The following is a 17,536-nucleotide window of genomic DNA, read 5'->3' on the forward strand; positions in this document are numbered from 1 at the left end:
CTATCGCCCTCACTCTCTATCTATCTTATCTATCTATCTTATCTATCTATCTATCGGACAATTGCACTCTATCGCATCACCACAGCATCACTTCGCACCACCACAGCATCACTCAAGGGCACCACTACATCACTATGCGCTACCACAGCATCAATTAACGCCACAGCATCACTCGACACCACCACAACATCACTCACCGCCACCACAGTATCAATCTGTACAACCATTCAACAACAACTGGCTCTAATATGTTCTCTCAATATTTAGGCATTATTACAAATGGCACAAAAAATGATAATATTTAACTTCTGTTCTTGGATTTTAGGCGCAATTAAATACACTAAACATAATCTTCACAAGAGTTATTAACAAAAGTTTAAACGATTGCCATTATAATTTACATTAACTTTTATTTAAGTATTAATTATTTGCAAAAATTAAAAGCCATTGTTATTTGTAATATCAATACATCTAAGTCACGTAAATACAACACATATTGCATTACAAATGCTATAGGTGTCACATTTGCAACAGTTACAACTATTGACATTGTACATGAGAAAGCTAGTAATTTCAATATTTTCAATACCAACACATAAATAAAAAATTAGTCAATTTACAATACAAAAAGCTCAAACTTTCCTAATGTGAGACCTATTGCATTGCAAATGCTTGTTGTAAAGCCCTCGGAGTGCTAATCTCCCCCTACCAACTGCTAATTGAGCCACGCCCCCCTCTCTCCGTCGTGCTCTCTAGCCCGGGCTGCTGCAGCCTCCTGGGCACACCTGCACGCCGGGCTACTGTGCTTTGTTGGCCATCCAAACGCCTTCGAAAAGTGGATGAAGCTCTGTTTTTGTCTTTACATTTCTTTTTGTGCCCCCTGCAGTCCAGCTCTCTTCAAGCCATCTGCAAGGCGTAAAAGACTTGATTGGGGACAGTCGAGAGGCCCAATGTGCATCTCACCCCTCTCCCCACTGATGAACACACTGCAGCTGTACCTTGTCAGAGCTTAATTCATACAAAGGAGAAATAATATACATACCTTTCCTTTAAAATGTAATTGAACAAGAAAGTTAGTGATATTGTGTAATGTATTTTTGATTTCTATAGCACTTTCCCAGTGCTTGTGAGGCCCAAGGCGCTATTACACTGGAAACTATTTAGGAAGGGTTTTACATTCAATTAAAAGTAAAATATTTATGACATTAGAAAATAAATGTTTGTGAACTTTTTTCTTAGTGCCTTTGAAACAATTTCTAACATAAAGCGCCAATGAAACTAAGTCTTAAATGAAGAGTTGCATTCGGTCATGAGGTTTTATCAATGATTTTCATTAATGACCAGCCCTCCACGCTCATCCACTCGTTCGAGGTAATTGTTGCTTTTAGCACAGTTTAATGTGGGTGCACATGAACTAAATACCCTCCCTGCATGCACGAGTCCCTCTGTGTGTTCCTGCCTGATTGAGTGTTCTCTGCAGTGTGCATATCTGCACCCCAATTAAATCTCAATCAAATTAAACGTGTGCCTCTGGCCCGGTCCCTTAGTGCTATCCATAGCCCCACCCCTTTGCCCTGCCAGCCCCTAGCCCCGCCTGCTAGCCCACAACTCAATTTGGTGAGTACCGGCACTTATTTATTTGCATTTAAAGCACTTCTCTCGTGTTTCTTTAGTTCATTCTAAGACCCTGTGTCGTGGTTACGGTTTTTTGAAAAGCATAACTATACCTTTTCACTCGGTGCGCATGCGCTGCATCAAACTGTTACATTAATAAGATGTCATTGGCTACTGAAAGGCTCACCGTGACACAATCTAGATGTATTTTCTATCACACGAAGGGAAGACCAGTGGAAACACCGTGGTTCCCTGTTCGTCAGGTGCAAAGGCAAGACAAAAGTGTACCTCTTTCTCACTTCCACCCATTTCTCTCTGTTTCAAAGTGGAAATAAATGAACATCCTCGGAGCCCTCCGTGTCTCTACCTTCTTGGCTGTGTCTTCTCAGCAAGTCAATCGCAGCCGTGTTTGGCAAACGTGCATTTAATTCAGGTATTTGTGTTCATAAAAATAATTAGTGCCGATACAGATAGTCACATTTTTCTATTCCTGGAAAGTGGAGCAAAGAGCTGTAATTCTAAATACATTATCACCATTTGCAAATCCACCCATTTTGAACGTGGACCTCGGCACCCGTTTTTTGTTTTCCGCGCTTTGTGTGATCTTAGGCAAGTCAGCGTGGCTCCCTGTGATTCAAACATTCAAGACGCCTAATGCTTGAATGCGTGATGCTAAATCTGACCGTACTTTGTGCGCTCTGGTAAAGCCCCTCTAACATGGTGCTCTCTGACACCTCTTCGTCATAGTCTGTGTTTGTGTGATCTGGTTTTAACAAAACTCCAGGCACAGAGTAGTGGGCCTTGTGCAAATTTGAAATTCCCCGGATGATGTAAAACCTTTCGCCGTTCTTTGCAATTAGGTTCACACGTTTTAAACAACTAGAAATAGATCTATAAAAAAAAAACTCTAAGCACTCTCTCTGGCCGACATTGAAACTTGTGACAAGCAGGATACTCGCAGAAAAAACCTGAGCTGCATCACTGGGAGCGCGTATCCTGCGAGTGTCACAGTTTCCGTGGGATGAACTCTGTAGTATTTGTGCCTCTCGCGTGTGGACACCTCTCTGGATTCTGCCTGCGCTGCCCGTTGGCCATTCCCTTTGTTGACGGCTGGTGTGTGATTTACTGTTGAGGCAACAGGTGATTCAAGCCAGTGCGGTGCTTGCACGCACCCTCCGCTCTGTCTGTGGGAACTTGCATTTGTGAATAAATCTTACCTTAACAGCTTGACGTCTCCCTCGTCATTACATTCTTCGTGGCGACGAGATTGAAGAGTAAGTTCCCACACAGCACCCACACCGTAATCCAGGATACTGCTTATAGTGCCAATATCGGCAACAGTTATCACAAAACACATAAGTACATAAATAAACCACACAACACTATTGTAAGTGGAGAAATATTGCTGCAGGTTTATTAGCATAACCAATATGCAAACATGGTGGGTTATCTTACGGGCAATCCCAGGGCAGGCCAGGCCCTATGCCGCCTGCCCGTCTGATAAGCCTAGAGTCACCATGACAACGCCAAATGGTGTATACCAAATATTGGGAGGGGCCACCCCTCCCATCCGTGGACCCCCAGTCCACTTGCTTCACACGCCCCCCCGTGATGGGTGGGCGGAGCATACATGGCAGCCCCCGGTTGCTCAGACCCACAACCGCCTGTCGGCTAACGGGGCGCCGTCGTTCTTCCAGGGGACAACAGTAAAACATCCCTGGGTGTCCTGGCTTAGCACCCCGCGGTGCTGCTGCATGATGTACCCCTTGGTATGTGCAGACCCTGGATCGCCCTGTAACTCCTCCTGCAACACAAAGTAAAACTGTTAGAAGACCTGGCCCCCCCTTTGTCCCTCCGGACGCCGGGTAAGCGGAGTGGCGGGCAAGGCGAACGAGCGGACAAGAGGACGAGGAGGGGGAGGGGGCGGAGACAGTATATGTACCCCTGTCTCCTCCCCACCCTCGCCGGAAGCAGCTATCTGCTGGGGTCTCCCCTGGACTAGCCCAGGGACTCGACCTCCCACCCCTGTGCCTTCCAGTGGCACTAAGGCGGCCGCCCTCTAAGGGGCAGGCTGCTACGCAACCCCCCCCCCGGGCAGCCTTACATTCACCGAGGGGAAAAAACGGAACTATGAGACTTCAGGCACTAACTGTGTCCTGGCAGACAAAGTGCCTTCTACAACTGGAGCTGCGGTTGTAAATTAAAATTACCAAGAAGCGAGTCATTCTGAGGAAATTTGGTTCACCGCAAGCTCAAAGAGAAAAAAATTGAACTGTGCCTTGGAGGAAACTCTGCAGCGTACTGCCTACAACACACAATCGGAGAACTACTACATCGCGTCTGACAGGACATCACCCGGAAAAGTACTCTAGAGCTGCACCTGCACCTGACTTATCTTATGTTGGTAGGAGAGCTGCACCCTATGTGAGCTGTCTGTCCATGACGCATCATTCCAGTGAGCTTCTTCCGTCTTCAGCGGGAGCAGACGCAAACCAGGCAAACGGCGAGACAAGTCAGCGTACAGTTTTGTAAGCACGCCTGTCAGCATCAACAGCCTACCGCGGTTGTATTCGCGTTGCACCGTGACCCGCTGCTACACCGAAGACGAATTTTCAACAAAGCACTTGGGCTCAACCTCTCTTCAGTCAACTGCAACAATCTATGCGACGTGTTGGTCCATCAGGTACTGTCCCACAGTGCGCGTATTGCAACGTGACATGCGCATCTTTGATTATCCACTTATGGATAATAAGCGTGCACTAGCTTACACGGTGACACGCACACCTGTTCATTTATATACATTTCTATAGGATTCCTGCTACTCTGTGATATGCACACCTTTGTTTATCCTCTAATGAAAAATAAGCGCGCACTTGCTTACCCGGTGACACGCACACCTGTTCGTTTTTAAACAATTCCAAAGGATTCCTTCATCCCTGGTGTTATTCAACAAATCCATTGCATGTTACTTGGTTCAAGAGACATCTTCTTTAATTCACCCATATATATTGTCCGTGTAGTACTGATTATTTTTTTTAAATTATTTTTCTCGCTCATCACCATGCAGGCAGTTCACCCTCTGCCTCCATTTTTAGACTCGCCAGGTGAACCGCCAATAAAATGGCGACATTGGTTTGATGCATTTGAGACCTATTTAGGGGTGATTGGTGCACACAGGTTCAGACCAGAAAAACCTAGTGAATGTAAAAGTTTTTACTTTTACATTCACTAGGTTCTGAAGGTAGGGCTAACCTCAAGCACGTACCAGAGGCTGATGCAGAAGTAAATGAAGAACCAGACGAAAATCAGAGCACCATTAGAAAATCAGCAAAAAGATATGAGGTCCAACCTAGCGTTGTTGTGTTAAGACACAAATTCTTCAAACGTGTGCAAAAGAACGATGAAGCTGTAGACACATACATCACTGCCCTTAGGAAAATGACTGCTGATTGTGAATTCGAAAACTTCAGAGAGCAGTTAGTTTGCGACCAGTTTATAAGTCAATGTTCTGACAGAGCTATTAGGCAAAAGCTCCTGTGGTTGGAAAACCCCTCTCTTGAAGAGTCCATTTGGATTGCAAAAAGTATTGAAACCTCACAAGCATGAATGAAGGAACTTGCAAACAAGACAGCCGAACTGGTTACTCCAGTACGTCTTACCAATTACAAGACGAGAAAAGATACTCCACAAAGCAGTTTTTTTTTTTGTAGAAGAACTGACATTTGTTTTAGGTGTGGTAATTCCATTCATACAAAAAATGGAAAGGCCATGTCCAGCTAAAAATGTGATGTCGGTCTTGTGGTAAAGTTGGCCATTTTGCCAAAGTATGTCAGGGACACAAAAGAGAAAATGTACAGATAGGTTGTGTCAAGGACCCCAGTGACAGTGAAAATGAAGATACCTCGGAAGAATTGAAAGATATGATTCTCGTAGTAAAGGACAGTGATATCAGAACAGGTGATCCCTATGAATGTGTAGAACCCTATGCAATCATAATAGTTGGCGAAAAGAAGTTACGCCTTCTTGTGGATTCAGGTGCACGCATCACCATGATTACTGAGTCACTCTTTAAAGCAAATTGGGGCGATAGACCGTTACCGCCCAGATCGTGCCACAGTGTCCTGCGAGGGACTTAAAATCGACCTCCTAGGGTACTTTGAAGATGTCATGGAGTTCAAAAACAGGTGTATACATGATAAAATATATGTGGCCATACAAGGGTTGAATATCTACGGGTGGTTTCACCAAGGGTTGTTTGACATGATGTTATGTCCAGATGCAAAGGAGCAGGTCTTGGCCATTCGCGATTCCACACAAGTGGAAGAACTACTGAACCAATTTCCTAAAGCCTTCTCAGGTGAATTGGGAAAACATAAAAGGTTTCAAACATAGAATACAAGTTAAAGAAAGTGTTATACCCGTAAAACATAAACTGAGAAGTGTACCGTTCGCATAAGAGAAGATCTGGAAAAAGAACTCTTGTCATTGCGTAGAAGAGGAGTGATCGAGCCTGTCGAATCATCGGATTGGTTATCTCTGTTAGTCGTTGCCTGAAAAAAAAAAAACAATGAGCTGAGGATATGCATTAACTTGCGCAGTCTGAACAAAGAAATTTGTGTTGATTCTCACCCTCTACCCAACATTTCTGAAATGTTGGGCATGGTAGCAGGAGCCAGAATATTTTCCAAACTCGACCTTGCGTCAGCATATCACCAGGTTGAACTGGACAGGGACTCGCGTCATCTCACAGCGTTCAATTTTCCCTCAGGCATGTACCAATGCTGATGCATGCCTATTGGCCTGGTTTCGGCAGCTTCAGTTTTTCAACGTCTTATGGTCAATCTCCTCAAAGGCATCAAAAATGTTGCTATCGTTCAAGACGATGTCCTCATACACGCTGCTGACCAGACCGAACATGATGAAACATTGTGTCAGGTATTGTCCACATTTCAAGAACATGGGATTGTGCTTAAACTTGACAAATGTGTGTTCTCAAAGGACTCGGTAGAATACCTTGGTCACACGATCTCAAGTGCTGGTGTAACGCCTAAACCCAGTGTTAGGAATGGGATTTCTGGTTGGCTGAGGCTCGCCCCAAAGCCAGGCAGAAACCACCACTCTAGTCAGGGTAAGGGGGAAACACACACTGTTGATAACCCCTGCTCACCCCCTTGGTAGCTTGACACGAGCAGACTGGCGTATCCCCAAGGCAATGTGTAAAGTATTTGCACCAACACCCACAATAACACTGTGAAACACCACAAACAGACTCCACACAGGTATTTATAAAACTAAATATCTTTATCTAAAGATAAGCATGACCAAAACGACATAGATCCAACATACACAATAAAAGTGGTTTCAACAACAAAGATCTTCTTGTAATGTTCTTTTTTTAAACGTGTAGAAAAAGTTCCTTTTGCAAAAGCGCACTGATGATGTTAAATACTTGTGGGCTCCGTAAGGCTGTGAGCCCTTCTTTCTAGCGCGTGATAGCTCCTAACAATGGTGCCTGTATCAATGGCTGCCCTACTGTACTTGTGGCATGGGGTGCACTACCTGGGCGTGCTCGCGTTCACCTCTTGGAAATCATCTCCTCACTAAAGCGCGAGCCAGTCACCAGCAGGACACTGCCTTTGATTATTGCCCACACTGTATCTTGCCAATGCCCTCGTTGCCCTTTAATTCACATGGAGCACCTGTTCTTTTTAAATGCCCCCGCTGCAGTTGAAATCCAGCTGGGCTTTCAAAAGCGTGAACGCGCACCAGTCTCCGCCAAGGACGCGATCTTTGGATATTGCCCTTGCTTTGCTCTGCCCAGAGACGGATCCACTCTGCTCCCGTGTTAAACCAACAGTCTCAGGCAGCCCCCATCGGTTCCCCCACCTGCACCCGACCTCGCACTGAAAACAGCGTGGCCGGGAGCGTGTTACCTCGGGTTGCTCTCACGGTGGCGGTGCTACCCAGGAGATTCTCAGCAAGAGCCCTTCTCGACTGGCCGTGACACGCTGGTCGGGACGGGTCTTCCTTTCGGCGGCCTTCCTGCTCTTCGCAGCGATGACGTTGGCACAGGCGTCCTCGTCACTAGGCAACCATCCGGCTTCACTCCTTCTTGCTTTCAGCGAGGCTCCTTCTGGCAGCGAGCCCTCCGTTACCTAGGCGACACGCCGCGCTGGGACCAATCACAGCGCGGCTCTTCGGTGACACGACGGACCCCTTCTCTGCAGTGGTGATCTCGGCCAGGGAATCTTCACAGCTCTTTTCTACTGGTGGACCCGTCCCTGGGCAGGCCGTGGCAGTGATTCTTCGGGGCACAGCACTTCCCTCGTGGGTTGAACTGGGCCAGCGGCGGTGATCTCGACCCCTTTTGCCAACGGCCTCGGGAAGTGCACAGGCACACACTCTAGAGGGCTGGATGAGAAAGGCAAAGGCACGGCTGACCTCACCTAGCCACGCTGTGTGCTGATCGCACACCGAACTCCCGAATCACACGGGCAGGCAGTTTTCATTAAAAAGCACAGGTTATGCGCAGAGACACGCACACAGCTCCTTGCACAAATATGTTCTTGGAACTGGATGTCCCTGCGTTCCCAACAGGAGGCCAGCTCTTCTCAGGCCCTTGGAGACTCTTAGGACACAGCACACAGCAGAGTCCTTTCTTTTGAAGCAGGTGGGGGGACACAGCACACAGCAAAGTCCCTTAGCCTCACCCTCAGCAGGATCAGTAAACTGCAGGCCAGCCCCAGAACACACAGCAAGGGCAGCACTTCTCCTCAGTTTCTTCACGTGATCTTCTTGGGCAGAGGTTCCTCCTTGGTTCCAAAGTAGTCTAAATTACAGGGGTTTCAGGTCTTACTCTTGTATCCCAAAAGTCTTTGTTCTTCATGTGTGAGGGGGTCCAGGATCCAGTACCAACCAGTTCTAGGTGCCTTCTGCCAGGGCATGTCTTCTTCCTTTGTGAGGGGAGGCCAGGGCCATCAGACACACCGCAGGAGGGGGAGCCAGCATTGTGGAAGGCAGGCACAGTCCTATTCAGGCCCAGGTGCAACTCCTCCCACCACTCTAAGTGTAGATAGGTCTATTCAGCCTAGTGCTGACTCCCCAGCCTCCTGCAGCCACCCCCAGGCCCTGTCACTTACAAACCAGACAGTCAATACACAAACAGGCAGAGGCACACAGAAAGGTTGAACAGGAAAATAGCCACTGTCTAAAAGTGCTATTTTCAAACACGGTATTTAAAAACCATCTTTCCTAAAAGATGCGTTATCAAATTCTGAGTTCAGGGATACCAGACTTCAGCTTCCCATCTTGCTCCTATGGGGATATATGCAGTTACACATGGGACACAGCATTCCCCATTCTATCCTATGGGTAAGATGGCCGTTCAATAGTGAAAAACGAAATTGGCAGTATTTCACTATCAGGACATGTTACCCACACTAGTACATGTCCTACCTTTCACATACACTGCACCCTGCCCAGGGGGGTACGTTAGGCCTACCATAGGGGTGTCCAATGTGTAAGAAAAGGGAAGGGTCAGGCCTGGCAAGTGTGTACACTGGCCAGGACAACCTGGCAGTTCACAGACTGCGCACAGGCACTGCGGTGGCAGGCCTGAGACACCAATTTAGGGCTACTCATGTGGGTGGCACAATCCGTGCTGCAGGCCCACTAGTAGCATTTGAATTACCAGCCCTGGCACACTCCGTGCTCTTTATCAGGGACCTACTGGTAAAACAAATATGCCAATCATGGATAACCAATCACAATAACAATTTAACAGCGAGCATATGCATTTTAGCACTGATCAGCAGTGGTAAAGTGCCCAGAGTTCTATAACCAACAACCACAGGTCAGGAAAAATAAAGGGGGAAAAAAGCAAAAGGTTTTGGGATAACCCTGCAAAAAGGGCCATTTCCAACACAGTCTAGTCCAAGCCATCGTGGATGCCTCTGCCCCAAAAGACAAAACAGGAGTGAAATCCTTACTGGGACTGACAGTTTTATTTGCGATTCATTCCCGATTATGCTACCAAAGTACGCCCCATATCCAATTTGCTTAAACATCAAACTGTGTTTGTGTGGGATTATGAATGTAAACATGCGTTTGAATGGCTCAAATCTCAACTCACCATGGTTAAAGCATTGAAACCTTTGATTCTTTGATACGTTGCACCTTGACTGCAGACGCCAGCTGTTAGGGTCTGGGTGCTGTCCTGACCCAGCAAGTAGGTACCCAGGAACACCCAATAGGTTTTGCATCTAGGGTTCTGAGGGACTCAGAATCACACTACTTAGTGATAGAAAAGGAACTTCTTCCCTGTTGGTGGGCTATCAAAAAGTTCAAATGCTACCTATGGGGCAGGAAGTTTACCCTACAAACAGACCACAAACCATTAATTGCCATCTTGGGGAACACCAGTCATCTCAACACCACGCCACGGATAGCCCGTCTCGCATCAAAGCTCATGCACTTCAACTTCAATATTGTACACCTCTCTGGAGGAAAGAACGTACAAGCAGATGCCCTGTCACCTTTACCTCCTAGTCCTAACAAATCAGAGGTTGACGAAAAGCATATTGACGTTGATGAACATGAAGACTGCATAGTTGCAAGGGTAGAACTTCAAAATGTGTGTTCTGTTGTTGAATGCAATTGGTATGCTGCCATGGACTCTGATGAAACATTGAAAGATGTAAAACAATACATTATCAATGGGTGGCCAAAAGAGAGAAATTTAAATGCTGATATACAACCTTTTGTTAAAGTCTGTGATGAATTATCACTGGAAGATGGACTTGTTTTCAGGCTAGACAAAATTGTACACCCTTTTAATATCAGGAAAACCCTGTTGACCAAAACCCACGAGGGACACCTGGGAGCTACACTCACTAAACACAGGGTTCGTGAATACTTCTGGTGGCCCCAAATGGACAGAGACATTGATGCTTTGGTCCTAGAGTGTACCATTTGTGCTGGAAGATAAGAATTTAAGCACATCCACACCTCCCCCCTCACTCTCCTACCGCTTTCCGGAAAATCCCTGGGAAACATTGGGATTGATGTGTTGGGTCCATTCCATACCCTACCCCATCAGACATGGTTTGCAAGAGTTTTAGTTGACTATTACTCAAAATGGTGTGAAGTAAAATTTGTACCCAAAGTTGACTCGAAAGAGATCTTCATGAGGGAGGGTTTTCCCAAGACTGTCATCTCAGACAACGGGGTGCAGTTAGTCTCGATTGATGTCGGAGAATTCCTTCAAGAATCCTCTATCATCCTCAAACCAATGGGCTTGTAGAGAGACTTAACAGGGTCATTGTGGATTGTATAAGGCGAGCCATTAATCACAACAAAGCTATACCCACTGCTGTAAAAACCATGCTGTGGTTCTACAGAACCACACCCCACTCATCCACAGATATGTCTCCCTTTGACCAGCTCAAAGGCAGAAAGGCCAGTTTGGACTTTAGGCCAGCATGGATGTCTAAGTGGTTCAAACGCAAAGCATCTGCACAGGAGCGTGATGCAATTGTTAGAAACAAAGTTAGTGATGTAAAAAACAAGCAAAATACCTATTTTGACTCTAGGAAATATGTCTCCAACAGGAAGTTCGCTGTAGGTGACATAGTGAAAGTGAAGAGACAGGGTTTTGTAAAAAAAGGTGAATCTAGGTTCAGCAAACCTGTCTCCGTTGATAAAATATGTGGTAGTGCTGTTCATGTCAATAAGTGTAATTGGTGGAACATGAACAAGATTGTTAAAGTCAATGACAAGGTTGGTGAGAGGCCAAGTATACGTTCTGATCTAGTCTCGAGACATTCTTCTGTTCCTAGACACTGTGATTTGGATGCTCTCAATAACCCTCTTGCTTCCCCCAGGAGGTGTTCCAGGGTTGTCAGACTACCGTAAGGTACAGGTAATCCCCTTTCCTCCTTTTCTCTCTCTCTCTCTCTCTTTCTCTCCCTCTCTCTCTCTTTCTCTCCTTCTCTCTCCCCCCCTCCTTCTTCCCTCCCCTGCTTCCTCTTTCCACTTTTAGGGAAAAGAGATATATGTCGTGTTTACGCCTCGCACGCCTCTTGCGCGTGGACACTTTTCTGGATTCTGCCTCGCGCTGCCCGTTGGCCATTCCCTTTGTTGACGGCTGGTGTGTGATTTACTGTTGAGGCGACAGTTGATTCAAGCCTGCACTGTGCTTGCACGCACCCTCCGCTTTGTCTCTGGGAACTTGCATTTGTGAATAAATCTTACCTTAACAGCTTGACGTCTCCGTCATTACGAACTCAAATCAGAATTCTGTTAATCGCCAGGTTTTACAAGGCTCTTGTCCTACAACATGTAGAGACCTCAATGCTTAGTGGGCTAGATGAGTTTGCTGCCCTCTTTTCATAATACCGCACTCCCTCCCACTGGCAGCGGTACAACCCTCCGAGGACCTCTCTACATCCCATTTGCCAGATCATCTTATGAGTTGGGCAGACTTTTGTGTTAGTTGCGAATTCTAAGATTCTCACAATTTCCTTTACGATAGGCTCGTAGGAGTAGGGGAAGGGACAGCGCAGGATGCTCAGCCGCAGAAGAGGGCTTTAATAGAGGGCGAGGCAGTGTGAGTAGAGGTGGGCGCCTTCCTGACTTCACAAGTTATCATTGACAGGGTTGCGGTGACCAATGGGGGAGGTTACAATAGAGGTACATAAACTTGGAGGTAGCTTGTCAGGCCTTGTGGCGCTTCTGGGAACATCCAGTGAAGAGGCACTTGAAATTAGACTCGGGAGAAGCAATGATACTCTGAGAACTTTGAGTCTTCCCATTGAATATGTTGGATGTAGTTGGGGATTGAGGGGGGGTCTATGCCAAGTAAAAGTTATTTGAATAAACCACAGTAGAGGTTGTAGTGTAGTTCCTATATCCCTGATAGGCTCTGCACATCGGAATAATAAACACTATTGTTTTGACATAGGACTGGGGTCAGTATGTCTCTATCGAGTACATTAAACTTAATTACTTCTGTGTGCCAGCTAACTCAGAGGTCACTAGAAACCTCTCAAATAAACAAGAAGGGATTAGTTTCTGACAACCGCATGAACATGACAACTTTGTTTCCCTTAGAGTTGGAACAATCTCAGAACCATGGAAACAATAGATAACGGTTTCACTCAGTCAATCGTGCATGCTTTGTTTCTACAGAGTGCACAGAAATAGGGAGACGGGCGTTTCAATAAAAAGGGTTTATTGAATAGTCTTATTTCTCATGCAAGAGATATGAACTGCTACAATCGTAAGACAGGATGCGAAGTATAATACGTACAGTGTTAGCTATAAGATAAAATAATACTGCAATAGCATGGTTTGTAGCTATGACATATATGCATAAAATACATACATAAATCACACAGGCTAAAATGTGAATACTCGTCTGATGCTTCTAAATAGTTCTACCCCAGTGTACCTAAACTAAGTGTAGTACGAGGTAAGAAGTAGGTGCTGTTTTCTAAAGTATAGCTAGCTATAGTTTAGTTTTGTCAAGAGTTGCCAAAAGTTTCTCTAAGTTCTAGTCCGCTCCATACCTTAGAATGTGTGTGGTTCGAATCTCTTTCCGGGACTCGATATCTAACACCCCGCAAGGGGAGTCAGAAACACTGGAGCTGGATTCTCTCTGAGGAAGATGACAGCGTCTGGTCAGTGCATCAGGCGGGAACTCGATCTCCTGCCGAACTTGCCGTGGCGAACCACAAGTAGGCAGTCTAACTGGACCGTACCGGAACCGTGGTTTGCCAGGGCAAGCGCAGGTATATTTATACCTTGAAGGTGTTTAGGAATGCCTGTATTGACGTAAAAGTCGGGCATCAGAACGTCATGAATGAACCCCTGAGGAATAGATGTTCATGCATAATAAATGAGTTCTTGGAGAAAGGAATATCCAAGCAAGGGAAATTCCTAAAGGCTAACAGTCTGGTTTTCCAAGAACTTGTTGTGACGTGGATTGACGGATGTAGGAGACCATGCCTGTATTTGGTTAGCATGGACAATGCCTAAATAAGGGCTGGATTTTCAATGCCTAAATAAGGGCAATATGAATTGTACCTATATAAGGGCATAAATCGGGAAACCTATATACGGAATCTAAATCTACACACAACAAGGTATCCCTTTGTATTGAGCATCCTAGTGTTACAATCCTGTTAGAAGCATGCACTCGCAGCAGGATTGTGAAAACCGAGGCACTGAGGCTTCCTAGCCCTCCCCTTCAGGCTGCGCACCTCCCCAGAATATCCACTGTGGTGCTAGGACAGTTTGTGCAGGGGCAGGGCCCTCTGTTGGTTTCTTGGTCCTCTGTTGGTTTCTTGGTCCTCTGTTGGTTTCTTGATCCTCTGTTGGTTTCTTGGTCCTCTGTTGGTTTCTTGGTCCTCTGTTGGTTTCTTGGTCCTCTGTTGGTTTCTTGGTCCTCTGTTGGTTTCTTGGTCCTCTGTTGGTTTCTTGGTCCTCTGTTGGTTTCTTGGCCCTCTGTTGGTTTCTTGGTCCTCTGTTGGTTTCTTGGTCCTCTGTTGGTTTCTTGGTCCTCTGTTGGTTTCTTGGTCCTCTGTTGGTTTCTTGGTCCTCTGTTGGTTTCTTGGTCCTCTGTTGGTTTCTTGGTCCTCTGTTGGTTTCTTGGTCCTCTGTTGGTTTCTTGGTCCTCTGTTGGTTTCTTGGTCCTCTGTTGGTTTCTTGGTCCTCGGTTGGTTTCTTGGTCCTCGGTTGGTTTCTTGGTCCTCTGTTGGTTTCTTGAGAATGAAGAAGCACAAAACTGCCCCCTCCGTAGGAGTGAGTATTGTAGGACGGTCTACATCGTTTTCCTGTCATTACTGTGGTTCAGGAGAGGTCTAGTTGTGGCATTAGGGAGGTGCTACAGTCCTAATTCAAGAGACTGCTAAACTGCGCATGAAGTACGGATTAAAGTTAGGCTCTGAATACTTGATGTTATTTCATTTAAAACTAAATGCAGCCACCCTTCTTCTCTGGGGTGCAGTTGGAGAGAATGGTCACTTCTCAGTAGGGAGAAACTTCCCAGGGGTAGCGAAGGCGCTTCAATTCAAGCACTAGCTTTGGAGACTGATACAGACGTGGTCAGGGTCAGACTATTAACCCTTCGCAGCTCTGGCAGAAATGTTCAAAGCTGCCCTGCTCCCTTCCTCTGCTCCAATTCTTCCATATTCTCTCTAGTCCTTTCATGTCTCTCTCTCTCGTGTGGCCCCTGCTGTGCCCGTTGCCATCGGTCCTAGCGGCTGTCTCAAGGCCACGGTGTTACTGGGTCTGGCCACATGACCCGAAGACCACGAACAATGGTCCGCCTAGTAAGTGAGAGTCTGCAGTCATTTGATTGGGGAGTTTCTTTACTCTGAGACTGCATTACCATTGCTTTGACCTCATACACAGTTCATGGGGGGGAATCCTTAATCTGACACTTCCAGTGTTTCCCATCAGTTCTCGGATGGTCATCCAGGGTTTTGTTAACGTGTGCTTTGGTACAAATGCTGGGTCTGCGGAAGGATTTCATAGGCCCACATGGTTTGACTGATCATTCTACAATAATTCACAACTGACTGACTAGTATTGGAGCTTGAGGTACTGATATCATAACACGAATGAACTCAGACTGCTAAAGGGAGATCCGCTCGTGTTAATAGAACGATTGTGAACTCTAATGCTTAACCCCTCCAGCCTCATGAGTTGCGCTGCCTTTTCTGAATGTTCTTTAGTTGTCTCTCGTTCCATAGTTTTATGTTGTCTTTCTTTCATTTCCTTCCAGGACTGCACAGGGCGGCTTGGGCACGACGTTCACGGTGAGGCCTGGAACAAGACAGCCCATTTCTTACACCTAACAAGGAGGCCGTCGCCAAAGGGGCTCGACGGAACGCTTCTCCTTCCCGCCCGAGGCAGCCAATGGACGAGCTTTGTGGGGGATTACATCACAGGTCTCCTGAGGACCACCCTAGGAGCCCATTCAATGCCACAAGGACTTCTCGAAACAGGTGTTTCTGGTCTGCAAGATTCCACCACACCGGTCTGACACCAGCTCACCTGAACTCCAAGGGGCCAGAGGATCTGCTAAAAATGGGGAGAGGGCATTTCCTGCGGAGGGCCATTTTAGGTTTTGTGTCCACCCCTTGTGTTCATTCTACTCCTAGACTAACAAATGAACTATCAATAACGACAGTTTTTTATGCAAATGTCAAATAATGAACATATCTCTTTTTTATTTTTTATTTTTTTTATAAAGCAGCCACCAGACCACATTGCTCCGCTCTCCAATCGCTCCCGTTTTCTGCAGATGTGTCCTCTCTTCAGGCGGAGCTTTCTTTGACATGTTCTCCTGCGCTTGTTTTTGGTTTGATAGCATGGCGAGTGTAGGTCTTTGCTATTCGCCTGGTACCAGGGGTGCCTGTGCAGGGTTAGAGGGGCAGGATGTGCGCTGTAGGTTGCTTTGCACAAACTCGTGTGTCGAGCTGTTTCGGGTGATTCCATCCCCCGCAGTCTTCGCCAGGAGCTGCCGCGTTCGTCTGCAGGTTGTCACTCCAGGCCCCCCCTCTGGAGCTTCCCAGAAACGAAAGGAGAGGCCGATGTGGTGTGCCCCACACTCGCGCAGCGCTGTCCGGCGGCCCAGCTCGAAACTGACCGGAACTGCAACCGTGCAACTTCCACAAATGCCCTCCGAGCTCCCCTCTCTGATTAGTTAACAAAAGTGTCAAAACGAATTATTTCCACGTTGACCCGTTCAGTCATCACAGACACATAACTCAACATCATTTCTAAAGTTACAAAGCGAGAAAAAAAAAAACCAAACGGCATACCGGATTGTCCGGTTTCAGAAAGGGGTCTGCTCGCTCTGTCACCTGCATGCATCTGTCGGGGTGTGTTTAGGCATGTTTGCCGTGTGCCTGCTGTAACCGTTCCATGTTTTTCTTTGCAAGCCCCGCATACGCATCATTTTTAAGCACCGCTATCTGCTACGCCCAATGGCTCACACTTGCAACCAGGTGAGAAACTAACAGGTCCATTTATTCTCCTCGATGTACCGAAATATATATATATATTATTAAGAACGTGTAAAAAACATGGCTATATTTAATGAAATGTACAGAGGCTAAAAAGCATGCTTTAGATAAAGCACTTTTCAGTTCCTCTCACACTTATTATATGTTTTATTCGAAGCACTTTTTTCAGTGTATTATGTAAAAATAAAGTGTTAGGTTGCTTCCCAACACATATTTCTTAAGTTGTATATATTTTAACAATAATGATAATGCTATATAATATTATTTATGAATAAACTGGGAACTTTCCTGCAGCATTGTGCATTGTCTTCACTGTCGGAATGTGTGAAAGCGCCCCCGCTTTCAAAAAGAAGGGCCGGGTATGTTTGGAGTGGGTTCGCTGCTGGCCCGGCGAGACTGGGGGTGTGGCTTCATAGTTTGGAGTCACTTCGCTGGGAGTTCATGTCTCAAGTCGCTTGATCCAGGCAAAGCCCAGGACTGTCTGTGATCTACCAGAGCCTCAGTGTCCGCTTAGAAAGATTACAGAACCCTGAGGAGCCGGCCTATGGAAGGCATTAAGGGGCATATCAGCAATAACCGGCGATAATTATCGCCAGCTAGCGTGGATTTTTATCACTGAGACAGCGTGCTATTAGCAACGCTTATCTCAAAAGCGATAAAAATCCTAGCGCTAACTGCCTAACGTGAGATTATCCCTGGAAACCCAGCGATAATCTCACGCAATGTGGTGTTAGCTTGTTGATAGGGACTCACAAATTTAGCCATGTTATCCACCCTCCATAGGATATCATGGCTAAGTCAGTCCTGAAGCAGGCGTAAGGAAAGTAGCGATAACAGGGGCTATCGCTACTTTTCTTGCCGCTATGCTTCATAGCGTGGGGCTTGATGAT

The 17,536-nt window shown here is 46.3% G+C and overlaps 1 protein-coding gene across 1 annotated transcript in view; it reads left to right on the top strand.

The window, feature by feature from the left end:
• C8H6orf132 (chromosome 8 C6orf132 homolog) overlaps positions 1-16,939 on the top strand; it is a 151,558-nt gene extending 134,619 nt beyond the window's left edge. The window contains exon 5 of the mRNA XM_085620795.1: positions 15,401-16,939. Within this exon, the coding sequence (XP_085476921.1) occupies positions 15,401-15,473 (73 nt within the window). The 3' untranslated portion in view covers positions 15,474-16,939. The remainder of the gene's footprint in view (positions 1-15,400) is intronic.
• Positions 16,940-17,536: the final 597 nt, after the last annotated feature.

This window comes from Triturus cristatus, chromosome 8 (assembly GCF_964204655.1).
Source record: "Triturus cristatus chromosome 8, aTriCri1.1, whole genome shotgun sequence".
NCBI lineage: Eukaryota > Metazoa > Chordata > Amphibia > Caudata > Salamandridae > Triturus > Triturus cristatus.